The sequence below is a fragment of the Scophthalmus maximus genome, chromosome 5 (genome assembly GCF_022379125.1).
Source record: "Scophthalmus maximus strain ysfricsl-2021 chromosome 5, ASM2237912v1, whole genome shotgun sequence".
NCBI classification, from domain to species: Eukaryota; Metazoa; Chordata; class Actinopteri; order Pleuronectiformes; family Scophthalmidae; genus Scophthalmus; species Scophthalmus maximus.
The window spans coordinates 13,783,921-13,804,407 of record NC_061519.1 but is presented as its reverse complement, the minus strand read 5'-3'; the positions used below and the strand labels follow the sequence as shown (position 1 = coordinate 13,804,407).

Here is a 20,487-nt window from a genome sequence, read left to right as displayed (position 1 = left end):
TACGTGTTTCATATGATGCTAATACCAGTGAGCTCCCTTTACGTTTATAACATTATGCTAAGATAACCAGCCTGACTCTTACCAAAAGGGGACACAATCTGCCCACCAGGAACTGTAAATCTCACCTACTACATATTTTATCTTATTTGTTTTATTTGCTAGAACCCAAAGAGTTAGCGAGCCAAACAAACTGTTAAATGAGAAAATAATCTGTAGATTCATTAAAAATAATAAAGATTTTAAAAAAAAAACAATTCTTAAAAATAGCTCCACTTCAACCAAATGTAAAAGTGAATTGCTGATGAATACAGCATTGAAAAAATGTAATGGCTTAACACCAGCTGTGGATTACTGCTGAGTACTTTTACTTTTTAATGCTTTAATGCTCTTTTTGTTTTTCTCTGCAGGTTACAAGTGCGGTGTGATACCGCACGCCACAGCCGACCTTGACGGTCAGTTGAGAACACACTCCATCAGATCAGCTGTTACAGGGGTTGATCCCGAAGTGGTTGTCCGTGCCGGGAGGATCACTGTGAGTGAAGCACATTAACATTAAGCGCGACAAAGTAGCAGAAAGTGGTGCAGTGAAATTAAAACTGACACCTCGAAGCCTCTGCATCTAGGTAACATGATAAAGCTGGTAAAGTCTTTGAGATCTGCCACGTGTGGCTCAATGCAATAGTCAGTCACTGCTCTGTGTGTGCGTGTGTGTTTCCCAAGCAAATACTGTATCTGCATCCATACAGGTCTGGTTAGGTTAATAAACTTAATATGTCCACACGTTCATAAATGTCCACTCAGTTAAACTTTAAATTTAAGTAGAAGTTCAGCAGTAATTGTGAACAAGTGGGGAAACTGCTTCTTGCCATTATAGGCTTATTATCTTGGATTTGGTATAACAAATTGGCTAATATGATAACAAATACGTTTGAGTTTGGGCCTATGGACTTATATTGACTCTAGTTGTGGTCGTATTTTTCCTTTATATTTGTCAGATATTTGTGATTTAGGTCTGTTTTCAGCTGACTATCCTGTGTGAGGTTGCTACTTGAAGTGGCACATAAAACACAGACAAATAGCAATATTAGTTTAAATCAATTTTATTGGCTCATTTTGGCCAAAAGATGGCATTTTCTTTAAAAAAAAACAATCTTACATCTGTTAAACACATCAAAGACGATATAAATTACAAACAGGCAGCACCAGAAATATATATATATATATATAGATTCTTTCCATCATTTAAATAAGAAAAGTGAACCTCTACAACAACAAACTCTCAAGTAAAGACAGAACAGATAGTGTCACGACAAATCAGTAACAGTTACATTTCTGAAAAGACAGATGACATTTCTTCATACACTATGTACAAAACCATGTCGCTCATCTTAAAAGTAGTCAATATGACTTAACATCATCTAAATCTCCACAGAACAATTTAAGATGGTGAAGAATATGCTTAATTTGATTCAAATCTGCAGGCAGAATGTCCTTTATGCTGTACAAAAGGCTGGAATGGTTTTCAGTGCCCCTTGAACTGCTTTCTAACATCAGTCTTAACACAGTTTCTGCATCGCAATCCAAGTTTACAGTGATTCTATAACTTAAAATAATGCTTTCAAACACTAATCTCATCATCTCATGTGGAAAATGACTGTTTCAATTCAGTCACCATTTGGTCCGCACCGTCGGGTTTGAAGGGCTCACTTAACGGGCCTGCATGTCACTCCTACATGAATCCTCTACAAAATAAGAGCAGTTGGTTGTTTTTGAGCTGTCAGTGCTGTTTACTCGCTATGAAGCCACATTCAAAGTCGACAGCAATGCACAGCACACGTCTGTTGACGGGTCTCGACTTGCTGGAGGTGTTTTGTGGCTCACAGCACAGTAGACAGGCCTGGACTCGCCCGGTGACGCTCCCCTGACTTCGGGCCCCTGTTTCCACCAACAGATGGAATCAACTACTGTGGTGGAACGAAATATTTCCACTGCGTCTTTTATTTTTGTCTCTTTTTTTCCATTTGTGGCTTTAGGTGCAGAGAAGAAATCTGCTCGTCTCTCAGAGAACAGTGCAATGGAAATGTGGAACTCATTTATTTTGAGGTCCTGTATGAAGTCTTCCCCACAGGGAGACAACCAGGGGAACGGAAACCTCTAACTCATCAACCGAGCACCAAGGAAAGAGCAGTCCAAAATCTAAAAAAATCTTTTTTCCCTCCCTTGTGTCTTTGTTATGACCTTTTTCTCTTTGTCTCTTTCTATTTTTATGACTTGTTCTCAATGGCAGCGGGGGCGATCATCATCATGCTGGACTTGAGAGGATAGTAGCGGCCCCTCCAGGTCTTCCAGAAGATGCCCTGCTTCCTCTGGTGTCGCTGCTTGGGAGGAGGACTCTGGAAGTATCTACCGTTTAGGTTGGAGCGTCCGCAGTTACTGAACCACCAACCACCTATGAAGACCAAGGATTATTACAGGTTAGATGCTGTGTATGAGCTCAACTTAAAACTTAGTAAATTATCATTGTGATTGTCATCTTCAACTTACCAGAAAGGTGCTTTGCGCAGTTGGTGTCGTTTTTCTGGTCGTTGTCTTGGTCACTGGTGGAGAAGGGCAGGCCGGAGGTGGCGTCAGTCCCCAGGGAACTCTCCAAGGTTCCGAAAGTGCCGACCTCCTGAATCTGGAGCGAGTACTTGGTTTCCTCTCCGCCCAGTTGGAACGGGAGGCGGATGGATGCCAAGTCATCCCCCCAGTCGGAGAGCTTGATGTTGAGGGTGTAGCCACCATCTTTAGCAATGGAGTGGATCTTTCCTAGACCCAACCAGAACTCTCCTGGAGAAAGAGACAAAGCGGAGAAGAGAAAGGTTGAATCTCTGACTCTTGCTTCTGATTTCAAGCTTATCAGTGATAAGATGCTTTCAGAGGCCAGCTCCTGTGCACTGATGTAGTGGCTCTAGACACTGTCATGCTGCTTGATCTAATCTGGCCCTGGCCCGGCCAGCTTGCACTTGGCTGGTTCGGTGCTGGATTTGGTGAGAGGGAGGTCAAAGTCAAAAGAGCATTTACCATTCAGGCTGCCAAAGCCTTTCTCATAGGCTTGCCACTGCTGGTCAAAGTCCACTGATCCATCTTGGCGCCTTTGGATCACTGTCCATCCACCATCTGGAGAGACATACACAAATAGGGTTGATCAGAAAACGTTTTATCGGTCAAAAGAACAGCTTCTAATGCCGTCTGGGGATTTTGAACTAAACGAGAAGACGTTCAACTCCACCTACCGGCTGTCATCTCACAGAAGACTTTAAAGGGCTCTGTGTTTATTGGCTGGATGGTGTAGACCCCACTCGTGGTCTCTCCTCTGAGGAAAAGCTCATGGCAGTCTGATGCTACCTCTACAAGAGGAACAAAGAGGGGAAAAAACACAATGTCAAAAAAACTGTTGCATATAGTATCAGTGCAAGACGCCATAGTCTAAACAACATGATCACCTTTCCCCTACATTGCTGGCCGTGCTATTTTTACGTGACACATTTTACTTGTGTGTTTTCCTTTTTCAGCTTTACTCCCCTGAACTTTGTGCTGTAACTGTGATGGAAGGAGGAGGCTGGAAGTTTGCTTGGTCACTGCCAAACTTTGCAATAGTGTAGATTAATTTTTTTTCTTTTTGTGTGTCATGTTAAAGGGTTTTTTTCGTGAATCTGAGCTTGTTTACTCTAATCAGCTTTCATACTGTAAGTGGGTCGTTCACAGTTTCCCCGAGACAGGTTTCTCTGTCCCGCGAGAGCTCCAGAGTGTAGTGCTTGGAATAAGACTATTTCTCCATGTGAGCTTATCAGCTAGTCTGAAGATATAAACTTGAAACCCGACAGAGCCTTTGACCTAGTTCTAACAAGGAAAAGAGTGAGTGAGAACTTCTCTCTGTTATAAATATGACCCTTCTCCCAGTTCCCAAGCAGACTTCCCTGTTTACAGCTGCTTGGCTCTCCAGTCTATTGAGTTGCACTCTACGCTTTACACCCCTTCCTAGTAACCCCCCCCCACCCCCTGTCACACTTCCCTCATGTGCACAGCAGCCCTTCAGCAATGCAGGCGTGCATGGCTGGTGCATGGCTGGTGCATGCACAGGGAGTGATCAGAGGGTGGTGGCGGGGCTGCTGCTGTGAAAGGGAAATTGGAGACAGCAGGAATACAAAGCAGGGGACTCCAGAGCCCACTGGAGCTGTCATGTGGCTCAAGACTTATAGCGGCCCTCCGGTAATCCTTTCTCATCACGGGTGACATTGTCACATGATGCTATTTCACATATTTACACAACAAAAAAATCAAATAATTAAATTTTCATTTGATTTAGTTATTTTTAAACGGATATTCGCCTGTTTTTATTTTCAGTGTAGGTTGGCCAGCGTGTGTGTGTAATGACCCTTCCTCCAGAGGCATGAACTCTTGGCGGCCAGTTGTGGCTGTAATCTGCCTTGGGCCGAGGGGCTCTCCTGAACTTTGGCACACTTCTTTGTCATTACAATGGGGAGAAAGGAGGAGATGCTGCCTGGAGGTGAGGAGTTTGCGTGTGGGGATGGGGGAGGAGAGGATGACTGAGGTGGAGGAGGGGGGGATGTCTGACTCCCCGACAGATCTAGGGGAAAGGTTGCTCATTCTTTGGGGATCTACAAATGTTTGTTTTACACAAAAGAAGTTGGACTTCTGAAAGGCGAGAGGGGTGGAGGTCTTCAAAAGGGTGAAAAATATCTGTACAAGGTTCACTGATAAATTTAGACCACCTTTCCCCAATCCTCTGTTGTTTTCCTTTGATCCTTTTTTTTCTGGCTCAAGCACAAGGACAGTAATCTGAGGAACACCGCATGCAAGATTTTTACAAAGCCTCCCTCCTTGCCTTTTCCAGAAGCCCACCCCCCCACCACACACACACACACAGAAATGATCAGTGTGTGAGTAATCCCACTGAGCTGTGTGACCCTGACTGAACACTCAGAGACGTGTGAACTTTCCCCCAGTTGAAATCTCGCCATAGAAACTGGTTTCTTTTTCCTCATTCCTCAAATCCTGCTGATGTCAGAGCTGGCTGACTGAACTCAACTGTTGCCTCAGCCGTGTTCACCTTTACCCTAGTTCTCATCTGTGGCCACCAGAGAACAGAGATGCGAGTCTACAATCTACTCATTCATCGCGCAGAGATTTATTTGCTGTTGTTATTCCCCCCCCCCCTCTGTCCGCCACAGTCCACCCCATCGTCTGCGAGGACTAAACCCTACTAAAATGACATTATAAAAACAAAATGTGGTTGTGTCTCAGCTCTTCGAACGTTTGGTTTGAAAGCAGTCCGTGGCACAGTCTGGATGAAAGCAGCCATTGTGACCGCAGGTCCAGTCACAGTTCAGCTCAGATGCGGGCAGCAGCTGCTTGGCGTGGCTGCACGCCACGGCGTCATTTACTGCCTCATACAATTACTGTACGCCACAGTGAGAAGGGCACTGACGAAAGGGAGACTTGCTCTCGCAGTGTTTGTGTCCCAGTTCAGCTTCTCAAATACTATTTATCCCAATAGATCTTTTTTCTCTCTCTCTGTGGTAATTAAAATAAGGCTATAAAGCATTTTTAGTTGATTTTGTTGGACAAATGTATTAACTTAACCAACTTATCTTCGCTTGCTTAACTTATGTCATTGTCTTAATGTAATCCTGTATTAACTGAACTAATGCAATTGGGATTTTAAAGTGGCCTGTGCTTTAGGTCCACCAGTTTATTCTCTGTGGCGTCACGCTGAGCAGAGGCGCGTGTCCCCAAATCGATTTGACTCCTTGATTTTAATTGCCGGTGATTTAAGCTTCTTTGTGGCCTCACCAAGCAGATGGTCCGCCACATTCGGCGTCACATTTTGTCCAGCCGTCTTAAGACGGTGCCATGTGGGGATTTCAGGACGCTTTCCGGCTTTACTCACCAACTGGCGAGTCGCCTTGCTCCAAGACGCCACTTTGCTCAGAGCCGTCAGTGTTGCTGCTCTGCGGGGAGGATCTCTGTCGTGAATGCTGGATCTGGAAAAAAAAGAAAGAGTTAATGTATCAGTAATGAAGTAGCAGAAAATATGATCAAATTGCTATGGTGTTGACTGCAGACACTTTGTTGTGACGCGTGCTCACCTGGCTCTGCAGCGTCCTGATGCGCACATTCTGCTTGTCAAGCTTCTCCTGTTGGAGTCTGATCCTCCCCATCAGATCATCGATGCGTTTGTTCTGAGACTCCAGCATCAGCTGACAGAAAAAAACAACACACAGATACCAGTTTGTTAGTATGTCCATAACTTTATTCCACACCGTGCCTTGTGCGTAAAATGTGACCGTGATGGCACAGTGACCGTTTTCAGTTGAACCAGAATTAACATGACAGATGGGCCCCATGCAGGGTTTCATTGAAGAGCCTGAAGACGTACATTTACACCCTTCAATGACAAGCGTTCGTCCTCTCCCCCCGACTGTGGGGTGGTTATGTAACTCCTTCACAGAGCGGGATTTTCCATCCCACTAAGAAGCCTTTCAGGCTCACATAGTACCTTTTCAAAGGTTGAGCTACAAAAAGAGCGCACCTCTCATAACCCTCCTGTCTACTGTGTGTCATGAGGCCGAATACTTTCCAGGTTGTAAAAATGTGACAGCTGCGTAAAATCATTTGCACCCTCTTATAGCTGCTGCCTGCAGATTCCTTTGTCTGGCAGCCTTTTACTGTTTCTCCGCACGTACTGCACACACACGCTTCCTCCATGCAGAGCAGGCTTGTTAACCAATCCCCACCCCTCCACCCACCACTCACCCTCCATACACTTGCCTTTGAGCTGAGAGAAAGAGCACAACTGTCCATGCATAATGTACATCCACTAACTTGAAGAATACTTTTACACATCTGTAGTGGTGCACATACGATATAACTTTTGGGGGCTTTTTGTTAATATGTTGAAGAATCTAGCATAGGGATACTTTGCAGATAGTGGAAAGGCTCATTCATCCCCCCAAACTAACCAATGTTATTCCCCCTTATTTTAGCATAATTCTGCCATTGAAACGCAAACACAGAATTGCCTCCATTCTCACCTGGACGTTGCGAGCATCACTCTTGTTCTTGGCACCCGCATTTGAGTCAGACAGCAGTGTGTCTCCCTGCAGCATGCTGTCCACCTTCTCCTCCAGCCGGCTCACCCTCTCACTCATCGTCCTCCTCTCCTGCTGCATCTCCTCTGCCTTCTCCCTCAGCTCGGCGGTGACATTCAGCAGCTGCCCCTCTCTGTCCTCCAGTCCCCGGGCCTGAACCTTCAGGGCCTCCCCCTCCCCTCGCAGCCTCTGGCTTTCCTTTCCCAGCTCGGTCACCGTGCGGTTGAAGACCTTCAGCTTGGTGGAGATGTCCCTCATCTGGACTTTGGTCTTGTCGACGTGCTCCTTCAGCCCCTGGCCCAGCTGCAGGAGACCGTGGGCAATGACATTCACATCGTCCCACGCTGCATACTGTACACGCTTCTCCTTGGCAGCACCGCCTGAGGGTGACCCTTTCCTCTCCAGAGGGAAACCTGTGGCCAGGAGCACCACCAGGCAGAGAATCAGAGTTGCCATTGTTGTCTTCATTCTTGCTGTTGTCCTAAACTTGACTTCTTGCTTTGCAATGAATGTGTTCTTGCTGTGTGTGCAGTGTTCAGCTCTGTCTTGCTGGGTTGAATGAGTTGAGAGCTCAGGCTCCTGTCTGAACAGCCAAAGCACCAGTTATATAGTTTCACAGCCCTCAACTCTGAGCTGCCTGCGATTGGCCAGCGGAGGAGAGGGAGGGGTGCCGTCAATCTCAGGTTTCTGTCCCTCCTCCACCTCTCTGTTAACTATTCATTGCAGAGGCAGAGGAGGGACATGATATGAGAAAAAGCACTGTGGGAGAGGGGGGCTACATTATCGAGGGGAGGAATCTAAACAATTGATGTCCCCACCCATGAAACAATTGCTTTATTGTGAAGTGTTGTTGAATTGACACCAAGTGTGGCGTGTGTCTTGTTCCTGAACAAGTGAGCTAATCCGTTCGTCAGCTCAAGAACATCCTGAAATTATCTGATAATGATATCAGAAGCCAGATAATGTTATTTAGAGTGGACAGTTCATTCGATATTCAGGCTGACAGACACGGGCTGTGAGAGCCTCCCACACGGATGCCTCTGAAAGATGGAGCCCAGACCTTGAGTGGACCCATCACTATCTGAGGGGAACATTGGAGCCCTGGCTTCATGTCAGTAACTGACACAGTCATAAATTGTTTACCATGTCCCGTAACCTTGCTTCATTGTGTCAAACAAATGAAATCTTTTCTCTCCTTCGTTCAGTTTTGCTGCCGCTGTATTTTCTTTCTCTTATTCGTTTCTGAATAGAAACAAACACTTATGGAATATGGCTTGATCTGCACAACAGACAGAGTCAAGGTCATTTGTACACAGTGGATAGTGTTAAATGAAATGATATATCTTCAAGAAAAGATAAATGGAATGAAACTGTTAGGATAACATAATTTCTTTAATCCCCAATTTTTCTTAAAATGAATTCGAATAAGATTCCTCCAAGCCAAGAGAAACAGCTATTGTTGAGCAAGCGTATCAGAGTTTCCTAATTATCTCTTCTCGGATATCACAAGGAATGAATGAAGTGAGGTCGAGCACGTCAGGGAGGAAAACATGCCAGTGATTTGGCCTGAGGTGTTCCTCAGCAAAGATCTGCTCTGTGACGACTGGGAGGACTGTGAGAATTAGGGGAAAGTTCACAGCACAGAGAATGGCCACATCATGGGTCGTAGAGGGTTTTTTCTGTCTTTCATTCTTTCTTTTCCTTTTTTTTCTAGAAAACTCTGTCGGGGAGATCTCAAGCCTTACGTGATCCGCTGCCAGACCACAAAGAAGGAGCTGGTTTAACCCTCTCCTGTCCACAGCCCAGACCTAAGTAGGTGAAAGGTAACTGGGAGACTGCTGACGGTGCTGAGAGCAGAATTACGGCCCTCACGTATGTGTCTGGAATGTAACAAACATGCATTATTTTTCCTCAAAGCCACGGCAAAGAGGGGTTTCCCCAGGGATAACCAAAGACTGCTGTGTTATTGTTAAATATAGAAAAGACTAGACTTTTCTTATTCCGCCTTGAGCAAGCCTGAGGTTGATGGGGACAGATGCTCTTTTGTTTGTTCAAACCTGTGCTTCGACTGTGGGGATGATTCATATTCAGCTACAGTTCAGCGGGATTATCCTCGAATGATAACATATTTTTTTAATATTAGGTGAAGTGTTTTTCACATGTAAAGGAAAAGCCAAGTGGGTGGAAGGTATCTGTGTGGAGCAGGTAAAGGGAAAACCAGGGAAAACCCCAAAAAGATGCAGTCAAAGCTTAACCCGATGACTGTCTGTTACACGATCACCATGACTGTACAAGCGAACAACCTACGTGCCTTGTTTTGTTCCTCTGGGACTTTGTAGCACTTGGCAGTGATGTGAGTGGGGTGTGCAGCGACCATGTGAAAGACGAACCCCAGACCTTCATTTTTTCTTGGCCTGGCTTGCAGATGTCTGCATTTAATCAGACATAAGGACAATTAACTCTTCATCTAAAGGACCCAGCTGTTGTTCATATTTGAAAAAATATGGCTCAATATGGTGGTTCAGATACATAACGGCTATTTGTTTAGGAGCTTGATGAAATGCAATGTACTGTATGTATAGGTATATAAAAGAAAATAGCCAGAAGTTGATGTGGAAAATTTGGATTGACCTCAATGTTGTGGTGAGACATATGAAATGACTCATGCTTGCATCAGTCATAGCTTTCTGGACGTAATTTACTAATAATTCATGAGATAGTCAGAATTGAAAATCCTTGTAAATTTCATGATGGGACAAGCTTAACATTGTCTTACTTAAATGATAGTAGAGAAACCACAGAAAAAGTCCTGCATTCAAAGTTAAAGTACCTAGGTATGATAGAAAATGTATTTTATGTTTCAAAATGATCCAGTATTGTCTTTTTCATATTGCTATTTCATTATATATATTGGATATTGGATTATTACAGATGCATTAACATGGAAGCAACATTTTAATGTTGCATCTTGTTAAGGTACAGCAAAGTTGAATTGCTATCAACATATTGTTTGGAAGCTGAGAATCAGTAACAATGAAACACATTTTGTCATAGGATAAAATATAATACAATGTATATTCTTATAGTAGAGTAAAAGTATAATGTAGCTTGAAGTTCAAATCAAATCAGTTCATTTCCACCACTGAGTTTCATCCAGAGTGGACAGAAATATGGTCAGACAAGAAGAATCAACATACTAATCTTCTGCTAGTCACTAGGCATAACATATTTACTTTGGAACAGACTACTGGATTACATTTTGAAAAAAGTATTTGTTATAATGTATGAGGCTTGCAGGAATCCGTCTCCTCTGTATCCTGTCATTTGTGCTCTCGCAGCCCTACAGTCATATGTGACTGATCATTACCAGATCCACGGCACGCCACAGCTGCTTATTCAATTTCCCAAAATGTCCGCTCCCATCTTCAGCCGGCATGGTGACCTTTTACCCAGATTCCAAACACAGAACATCTGTAAATCCCAGTGCCGCCCCTAGACTTAGTCATGTATGCGAGGATGGAAAGAGGGAGGACGAAAAAAACAAACAGGTGCTGGAGCCTGTTAAAGCAGTAAACCTCTGTTTCCCATGGATAAACCAAATCTTTTCCATTTCCTATTCCATCAAAGGGTTTTAGGTTTTGATATTCACTAATTTTTACACTTGTGTTTGCCAGAAAATACATACCTGAATTTATTTCATTGAAGTAACTAAGCCAAAACGGAGATGAGGGCCAGCTTTGAAACAGACCTTTGCGATCTCAGCTTGTGAATATCAAAGCAAGACACTAGAATAAGGCACTCAGTTCGGCAACACGTCCTCTGAGCCATATCTTTGGATGTGTACCTGCCTCCATCACACCTCTTTGAGTCAGCCGGCCAAATATCACCTGTCCCTAATCCCTCATTTCCTACATCAGGAGATATTCATGAGCAGCTGACAGGCAGCGACCTTGCCACCTGTCCTCAGGGCCACCGAGGTTCAGGGTTCGTGAATTGTTGCTTGTGATTGAGCGTCAGTCAGGATGGACCCGAGAGGTAAATGTAATTGAACACAAGAAGATGTGGTGTGCTGCTTTTCAGGCCATATTCATAAATCATATAGAAAATACAGCATAATCATTTTATTTGGGATGTGGTGCAGAATGTATCAAATTTTTCTCTAAAAGCCTGATACACAATGCAGACATTTCTACTTTCATAGCATGTGTATCACAAGGTGTTACTCGTGCAGGTGACTCATGCACATGACCGAGAACCTGAAACTGGTACACCTAAATGGAATGTGGCCGCAATTAATGTCATCAGTGCTTGTCCCGCCAATGAGAAGCTGTCGTCGATAAACAATTTAGCATATTTTAATATTTCCATCCCGAGGAAATCACATCATATTTGACATAAATTGCCTGATAAACTTAAGGTTAAGGTTAAGTCGGGAGTTACATTACTTTTCCTCCCTTTTGGGCCCTTAAGCACACAAACTATTGAGGACAGACAAACCTGCTGACAGATACACGTGTCCTCATTTATACACGCTCACATATCAGACAGACCTGCAGAGGTAAAGTTTGCCTTGAACCCGTTTCCAGTTCCCGTTCTGCGTTGAAACAGCAGACAGCCAGGTTAAAACACACTACTGCCTCCAAGTGGTGGAAAGGGGATGAACAACCCTCATATTTGCTCAGCCTCAGCCTGCTCATATATCCCTCTGGTTCAGCATTGTTGCCCCAGGAACCGGTAGCTTTTTTGCATTCATGTTTTGTTTTCTTTTAGCTGCAGGTGTGACTCTTCACCTCAGCACAAATAGGCCCAGGCAGGGAGAGCCGGCTGAAAGGATATGAGAGATTTCCTGTGGGAACTCCGATGTGCTTGTCCTTGGACATCCATTTGGGTATCCATTTTGCATCAGCATGTATCAAGAGACCCGTTCAGTTCCCACACAAATCTCAGACATCTTTTTTTTGTAACCTTTTTTTTTTTTTTAGAAAGTATCTGCCTTTGATTAGCTTCAGTAATGTCATGTGAAAGATCTGAATTGTCCGTATTAGAAGAATGTATAAGCCCTTTTCTCTTTGAGGTCAAAAACTGTGACATAAGACGAGTTATGTAACACAAAAAACCCACAAAACTGCTGTCCCTGTTCTCCAGTGCCCTGTTTGTGCAGCTGAGGACAGACTTTGATCAACGGATACACACATTTCATTAATACATGTTTCTTTCTTGCGCACACACAAACACACATACACATATATGGTTGTCTCATTTTACATTCCCTCCATCTCATGCTCAGCTTACACATGCACAGACATGTGCAACACGATACAAATGAATGTGTTTTTGTTAGTGCATCTGCTCGACTGGGTCGGTGTTTGTTTGCCATGAGATACTTGTGCTTCTCAGACTTGTCCTCCTGCTGATAGACGTCCCTTCTACACATCTTTACTTCCAAAGGCTCTTCATGCTTTTCCCCTCGGTTATTCCGTGGCTCTTGGACTAAATGAATGTCCCAGCTGGCAGGAAGCAGAAAAGTACAGAATGTACACATTTGCCATTTTTGGATAATATAAATACGCGTATATGACCTCAGCAGCTGTGTATGCAGTCAGCTCCTTATGATGGTGGAAATCTACACTGGTTTTTTTTGGGTCAGGCTCTCCCCCATGTATGCCGAACAAACAAGTGCTTGTGAGATTGCAAACTGTATTAGACTTGATCTGTGGGGTGACTGCATTGGCTTCATTTAGGGAAGACAAGTGAGCACATGGACATTTGGTGTCAGGGGGTTGGGGGAAAAATTGCACCAGAGATGTAATTTCTGCCCCCGAGCCTTGATCTTTAATTCCAGACGGGATATCCAGAGTTACACAACTGCTGTTAAACAAAGCCCCAACTTGACTTTCTGAGTATGTATTTCATGCTGGAACCAATGGAAGCTGACGACAGGACGGACTGTACCGAACAGGCTAGAACTGAAGTTCAAAAATAATAATGCCACATGTTGGTAAATGTTGGTACGTTTTCCACTTTCTTGCAAAGCATCAGATGAGACGATCAATATTCACATCTGTCTTTTAAGCTTAGCTTAGCAAAGCATAAATGGTGGAGAAACGACGAGCCAGCAACATGTTTACCGGTGCGCTTCAGTGGTGCTTAAACTAAGCAAATACATTGTTTCCTTGACGAAATTGATGAAAATGTTCAAAGATGTTCTTTTTTCGCAGTGGGGAGGCTCAATATTGGATCCATCCTTTTAACTTGATCCACACCCAAATGTAATTGGTTCTTTCCTGGCCCTTTGCCCCTTCCTGCTACAAAGGTTGATACTTTTTGGTCAATCCTGCTAAGAATTGAGTAAGCCAACCAGCACCTTGGGTGATAACACAAAATCCCTGGCAGAGGAAAGTCTACATTGCTTAACTTAATCAAGAGCATGTGTTTATGTAAAAAAATCCTACTGCAATATACTGTTTACTCCCACCAAACCAAGTTTCCAAGGTCAAGGCTGAATTCCATGTCAAATTTGAAGTAGCTGTAAATAACTCAAACACATATTTACATTGTCTTGGGATTCTGCTCAAGTGATGCAGCTGTAGGCTAAACGAGCTCTCCAGAACCCATCTTTTTGGACTCATGATAATCAGTAGCGGTTAAGTCTCCCCCATGGACTAGATATAAAAAGGTTTTCCTAGAGGACGCATCTTTGTCCCTCGCCGATGTGTACCCCGGATATCGAGCCGGATTCCCATGAACTAATGTGCAACATTAGAGCACTTGTACTGTTTACCACATGGCGAGGAGCACTTGAGGTTGCTGTGTGTAGGTCACCGATCATAACCATACTAATTTATTCCCCCATTCATTTTCTGATCAACAAGAGAGGAGGTGGGAGCAGGTCGGATGGAGGAGACACTCAAACTGAAGAGGGATTCAACTGTGAATGAGGCCTGTTATGGGAAAAATGTGAGTATTGGCAGACAGCCTCTTACTGTCAAGTGCTAAGCAGCTGGTGGTTTGGAAAAGGAAACGGAAAGAAGGCTTGAGTTACAAGTGTTCTTCCAGACAGGAGGAGCGCTGACCTATACCTGTACCACAGCAGCTGTGGATGTGTTTGTAGGTAGCCTACTGAGATTTCTGCAGGAATTATACATTTATATCTCCATACAGGGCCTTATGCAGAAACAGCTCTGAGATCGATGCCATACTCATGTCAGTCTAAACCTGACAGACACGAACATTAGGCTACAGCCAGGACATGTTATGCTTAGCCTGGCAAAGACCGGAAACAGGGAAACATCAAAACCGGCCTACCAGCACCTCTCAAGATCAAAAATGAACATAATCACATATTAGTTCCAAAACCCATGTGGGATAATGGGTCAACTTCATGGTGATAACAAATCCCTATAAAACTGCCCATACCCCCCAAAAATGTTTCCATTTAATTTCTTTTGTGTACATTATAAAAACAAAACAAGATATAATGTGTGAAATGTAATGAAGGTGGTAGATTCTGTTTGGAGAGAGCCAGGCTAATTGAAACAGCCTCTGTGCTAAGATAAGATAACCGATGGCCAGCAATAGTTCTATTTTTACTGTACAGATTTCCCAAAATGTGAAAACGATATGCTTTGAATGTGACCATAGTGAAGCACTGTAGTTTAGTCAAAAACAGGTACAGGTTTGACAAGGGGCCTTTTAAAAGACATTTAACCGAAGAGTAACCTGTGCACTTCAAGAATTATCCTCTGTCAGTTCGTCCACAACTAACCATCTGTTGACTCAATCCATTAAAACCGTTATAATCCCCAAAGATTGAACCATGACCCACATTAGTCTCAAATCCTGAAATCTAATTGAACCTGGGTAGACCCAGGGACTTCTTGGTGTTTGGGTTGTTAGGGAGTTTTTATAGCGACAGCCACAAATTTCAAAATGGCCTGCTGTTGTGTTGCATCATTTCACGTTGGGAGAATTCATTTGATATGATGCTTTCTTTGTGCCATGGCTGAAATGCAGGGGTAAGTTACTGGCACCGTTATTCCTTAGCTGACAAAAATCTATTCTACTGTTTGTCCTGCTGACTCACTGAGTAGATATTCGACACTGACAGGTCAGAGAAAACCTGAAGGTTAAAGTAACCTATCGCGAGAAAAGTAAATATTTTTGGCCCCTGAAACTTCTTAACTTTTTAACTTCATTTTAACTTCTCAGGAGTTTGTTCCTGTTAAATATTTAGCCGGCTGTGTGTGATGAATGTGTCCTGATCTCTCGTTGTATGTCAGCAGCTCAAGGTTTCATCGCTGAGCGCCGGTGAAATTTCTGCAAATGTGTGACAGATTCTTCAAGGACCACAATATGAACCCAGAATGTGATGCCACTGGGACCTTCATCCCGTTAAGTTATTCCTTTTTTTTTTGTACATGTCACATATCATATTGTACTGACACAGTTTGTCCCCCTCCTTAGCAGAGGGAACAAACTGAACCGAGAGAAACTCTCATACTAGACTAATACTAATCATATCAATCTTCTCATTTACCGCTTGGCAAAAAAAAGTGACTGGACATATATTGGCAAATATTGAACTGCTCCTTTAGGGCCTATCATGCTCAGTTAACAGGTGTGAACTGTGAGGAAATGTCGACTATATCTCTCAGGTGGAGTTGAACCTGAAGCTGCCTCTCACCTTAAAATTATGGGCCTCATGTATCACCGCCACTAACCAAGCCTGCTCACATCAGACTTGCCCCCGGTCCTGCACCAACACTCCCGCCTCTGGAACGACACCTGACTGTGTGTTGCAGTTCACTGTGCCAGCATTCGTGTCAGTCCAGGGGACAGAGTCCTCATATGTTTGTTTTGACAGTGTTTGCCAAGGGACATGTGCCGAAGAGATTCAAAAACAGCTCTTTCTTAACCCTGCCCCCGTGTCACCGTCCCTCATCAACAAGGCTTCATTATTATTGGCAGCTGAGCGCCTGACCCTGTGTTTCAGCCCTGTCTGTGCACCTGCTGCTTGTGCTGCGACATTGTTGTGCAGTTCAACCCCGGAGGAAGATATTCTACAAGTTATGTGCATTGTGGGGGACGGAGCCTTCGAAAAATAAATGGATGGCTTGTTTTTCTGACCTTCACACACTGGAGTCTCCCCCTGCTGCACTTTCGCTTACATAAAAGTGAAGGATGTCCAGGCTGTGTTTGGCTTTTTTTGCTGTCATCCTTCAAGCTGTCCTCTCTTCATTTGACTCTCTCTGGTCTTGTTTTTTGGGGGGTTTCTGTGGTGTCTTGCTCTCACAAATACAAAGGTTTCTTTTCATGCCTATTTTCAAGGATATTTGTTTCAAACGGTTTCTGTTTGAGCAGCCTGGATTAAATGTATTTTTATTTCCTGGACAGCAGATTAGAGGAGTTAAATCCCAGTGCTTTCGCAAATAAGTAAACATGATTAGCATGTTTTGAGCGAGGGATGTGCTGTGCATGCCAAGTTTTTTCTTAAACCTTTCATTTCCGCCTTGTTTCATTTTCTCAATCTCCCCTCGTTACTGGGAGCGGGGAAAGGGAGCCCTAATTAGACCAGCCTCACCCTCTGCAGCCTCATCTTTTGCAATCAAAGGCAGGAAACAAGGAGAGTCTGTGGAGAGGCAGGGTTTACTAGAGTTCAGTGGTCAGCGGGACTGGAGGCTGTGAGAAAGACGAGGACAGAAACCAGCGGAGGGAGAGAGAGAGAAGGGCAGGGAACGTCTTTTAGTTACCTCTGGGGAGTTTGTTCTCTCTGCCTACCATGGGCCCCATTAGTAAATTTGAGGGTTGTGACCCAGGTCGTAGCCGGGATCAGAGTTTGTAAATCAGAGGCCTCTCTCCCCCTGGAGGCTCCGTGACCTCCCTGCTGCACATCCTGTTAACCAGCATGGCATAAACAAAGCCTCCTGCCAAGTTCCTCCAATTCCAGCAAGCCCCTTCACACCAGCATGACGAGAAGGTCTGCAATTGGAACTTGTGTCTCTGTGCGGTACATTTGTTACAGGCAAATCTGTGCAGAATTGAAATAGCCATGACCAAAGGTAAACTCTGGCATTTGTCAGACCACTGTCGGCGTATATTCACTCAAGTCCAATTTTTTTACATTAATATTTCCAATTTATGTTAATTTATACTTAAACACTGCTGCATTTATGTTACAGCTACTTTATATGCTGTTTCTCTTAACAAAAAGCAAAAGACAGATTGAACCAGCTTCATCATGCATCATCATTAACAATCCAGTAATAATGATGCATCAAAATATCAACACCAAAGTTGATATGATGAACTTGTTGGTCAACATTTGCTTATTTATTCATCCAGTAGTTATGGAGGAAGATCACATAGAGTCACGTTTCATGCTTTTTGGTGAATGTCATTTTTTTTGCTCAACATTTGCTTATTTATTCATCCAGTAGTTATGGAGGAAGATCACATAGAGTCACGTTTCATGCTTTTTGGTGAATGTCATTTTTTTTGCTCAGTCTTTTTCTCCACCGAGGTCTGGCTCTACATGTTCCACTACGTCCACTAGCTCTTTGCAACCCACGCCTGCCTGCTGTTTGGTGCTGAGCAGGTGGTGCACAGTGGATTATTTTAGAGCTCCTTTTGCTGAAAACAACCTCCTGCTGGCCCTTAAACATGCAAGATGAGGTGAGACGAGGAGAGAGGTGTGAGTGAACCAAAACAGGGTCAGAAAACCAAAACATTTCGCTGAAGAAAAAAAAAGTTCAGTGGGGCAGAAGGGACTGAACAGAATGTTCTCTGAAACAGGCCCTTTCATGTTAAACATCATTATTTCAGCCTTTATACACGATTATTGACTGTAAATGCCCAAATACCTCCTCCACCATTGCTGTTTAAAGAACATGCAAACACAGAACCCATTCACGGAGAGCCAACCTCCTGGTGCAGCAACACCCTGCAGCACTGACTTGTTCAGATGTTTCCCTTGCTTTCACCACTGGTCACTGCGAGAAGGAAAATTCACTTGATTTCATAACTCATCTGTTTTTCAGTCTCATCGTATAATTTTGACATTTTGAGAGCAGAGGGGGACTATGAACATTCCAGTTTTAAGGATGTAAATACGGGCCCCGGTTAGCTGCGATGTGAGGGGCTGTCCGGGTGTGATCCTGATACAACCCTCAATAAACTCTGGCGCTACATGGGTACATCACTTGTCAAAATGAAACTAGAGACACAACAAATTTGGTCTAATTTTGGGAAAGCAGCGGACACTTCACGTCAACAGTGGCAGCTTCCAGATGCATGTCTGTGAACATTCCAGATAATTAAGACAGACAGACAAACAGACAGACACACAGGTCCATTGCTGGTGTTTTCTAGCTGAGTAAGACCTTGGTGGCATGCAGACAAACATGGAGTGGCCTTGGGATAGAGAGGGAGGGAGGGAGAGAAAGGGGGGCGATGGAGAGATGGTAAACACATCCACCAATAGGTCTACATGTTGTGGGTGATGATCGGGGGGGGGGGGGGGGGGGTAAAATGACACCAAGTTGTTTTCAAGCACTGAGGTGTTGTTGACTGTGACGCCTGTTGAACAGCAAACTAGGACCCCCCTACTTCATATTCTCTATCTGTTCTTTATTTTCTAAGATTTTCATTGGGCTATTTTGAGGTCAAAATGAGAGTGAAGCTGGTGCAGGTGGTTGAACCTATGTTTTCTGATTTGCCTCAGGGTGCAGCTTGATTACCATAGACTGCTGGGCAACTCGTTCACGTGTGGCTCTGGACGCGCACATGCTGCAGTGTAGATGAACTATTACAAGAATTTGTTTTCTGCAAGAAAAATACTGCTTATCCAGATTCTTACCCAGATTCCTGAGTGTTAAAAAAAATCTGTTTTTCTGTCTCCGTCGCACCGTCTCTCTTTCTGGTTCACTGATTGCGGGTGTCAAGTGCCAACATGCTCTCCTCGGTTCTGCATGTCTTACTTTAACTTAATGGATGGTGGCCAGGATTTCATTTGTGGCTCGGTGTCAGTTTGGTTTCATGTTACCGGTTGGTGCCTTACTGGTTGAAACAGCGGTGAGGTTTATAAACTGCAGCTGCCGTCCTGCATGCTGTGGAATATGTAATGGTTAATAATCTGGACTGTGACAGGAACTTGGCCAAACCTGTGTTGTTGTTGGCACAGATATGCTCAGGTATTTCCTGTGACAACCAAAAGTGAAACACTTAACCTTTTTTGCGAATGTTTTTCTTAATCACGCTTTAGCACCTCAAATTTTCCACACAGTGAAACACTTATGTTAAAAACTGTTATGCTGCATTTTCATACCAGGGACAAGAGAAGGCAGTTGTGCGAGCCGCGAGGATGTGATTTATTGTTTACGGATTTGCATAGGTGACTATGAAGCAACTGCAAGCTGTCTAGTTGGAATTTTGTTGATTTATGTTTTTCAATGAACTTAATAATGGTAACGAAATGCTGCTAAACAAATATATCACATCAAGGCAGTATGATATAGTACAGCAGCATCTGACCGATGCACCTCCTTAATTATGTATTGATTTTACAGCCAATGTAGATTCACGTTTCTACGCTACTAGGTCAGTTCAAAGCAGAGAAGGTCAAAGTGTAAAGGAAAACTGTAAAATCATTAAGCCTACAGTAAACATATGCGCAGCTGGCAAAGAGCCTCACACTGACCTGCTTTCCCTGTTGAAACAACCACTGAATTCCCTCATGAGCCCCAAGCTGGAATTCATCCAAACACCTTCATGGTGAAAAACAAGTGTCACATAAAAATGTTTAACTTCGTACACAGATCTGCTGCACATCAAAAGCTTTGGCTGATCTGATGTGCAGACAGAATGTTACAGTGATATCTATAGTGCGCTGATTAACAACAAACCCTCAATCCATGTGGTGATGTTTGCTACTACAGACATTTTACGTAATGTTATTTAGGTGATACATTTATCCAGGAACTAATTAGTGCAAAGGTAGAATGGGGATTCAAGTGATTTGATCCCCAGCATTCAAACAAAGTAATGCTTAACCAGGATCAATGCAAGGGCAAAAGCAGATTTAGAGACTGAGCCTGGCTTACACACAATCACATATTGTCAAACTTTTCCCCCCAAACAAATGGGTTCAACAAATACTTCTCTAAACTATGATGTTTTGCATTTAAAAATACTTACAACAAATTATACTTTGTCAAAGTTTTTTTATGTCTTTTGTTGACTCATAACTATTTTTTCATGATTTTTCCAGACTGGTGAAGTTAACTGTTGACAGTTTGAAGTGACTGGAGCATGTTTCTAAAGTCAGTTTAGGGTGATG

The 20,487-nt window shown here is 43.6% G+C and overlaps 1 protein-coding gene and 1 long non-coding RNA gene across 2 annotated transcripts; one reads left to right on the top strand and one right to left on the bottom strand.

Moving 5' to 3' along the window:
* Nucleotides 1-1,084: 1,084 nt before the first annotated feature.
* Nucleotides 1,085-7,750, bottom strand: angptl4 (angiopoietin-like 4). The gene is made up of 7 exons (XM_035634577.2): nt 7,098-7,750; nt 6,153-6,263; nt 5,954-6,047; nt 3,276-3,389; nt 3,064-3,159; nt 2,545-2,829; nt 1,085-2,449 (listed from the first exon to the last, which is right to left on the bottom strand). Exons 1-7 carry the CDS (start codon nt 7,620-7,622, stop codon nt 2,265-2,267), a joined length of 1,410 nt encoding a protein of 469 aa, XP_035490470.1. The 5' UTR covers nt 7,623-7,750; the 3' UTR covers nt 1,085-2,264.
* On the top strand, nt 2,295-18,572 carry LOC118311066. The gene is made up of 4 exons (XR_004793894.2): nt 2,295-2,474; nt 8,869-8,966; nt 14,027-14,111; nt 15,437-18,572. It is a non-coding gene; the product is annotated as an uncharacterized LOC118311066 (long non-coding RNA).
* Nucleotides 18,573-20,487: the final 1,915 nt, after the last annotated feature.

What these genes read in the sequence shown, in the direction of transcription:
- angptl4 (XM_035634577.2), bottom strand. Translation starts at nt 7,622, where the DNA reads ATGAAGACAACAATGGCAACTCTGATTCTCTGCCTGGTGGTGCTCCTG. An exon ending in GTGATGCTCGCAACGTCCAG is followed by an intron (nt 6,264 to 7,097) that starts GTGAGAATGGAG and finishes TTTTTCTGTCAG; the next exon opens with CTGATGCTGGAGTCTCAGAA. An exon ending in AGGCTTTGGCAGCCTGAATG is followed by an intron (nt 2,830 to 3,063) that starts GTAAATGCTCTT and finishes CTCTTTCTCCAG; the next exon opens with GAGAGTTCTGGTTGGGTCTA.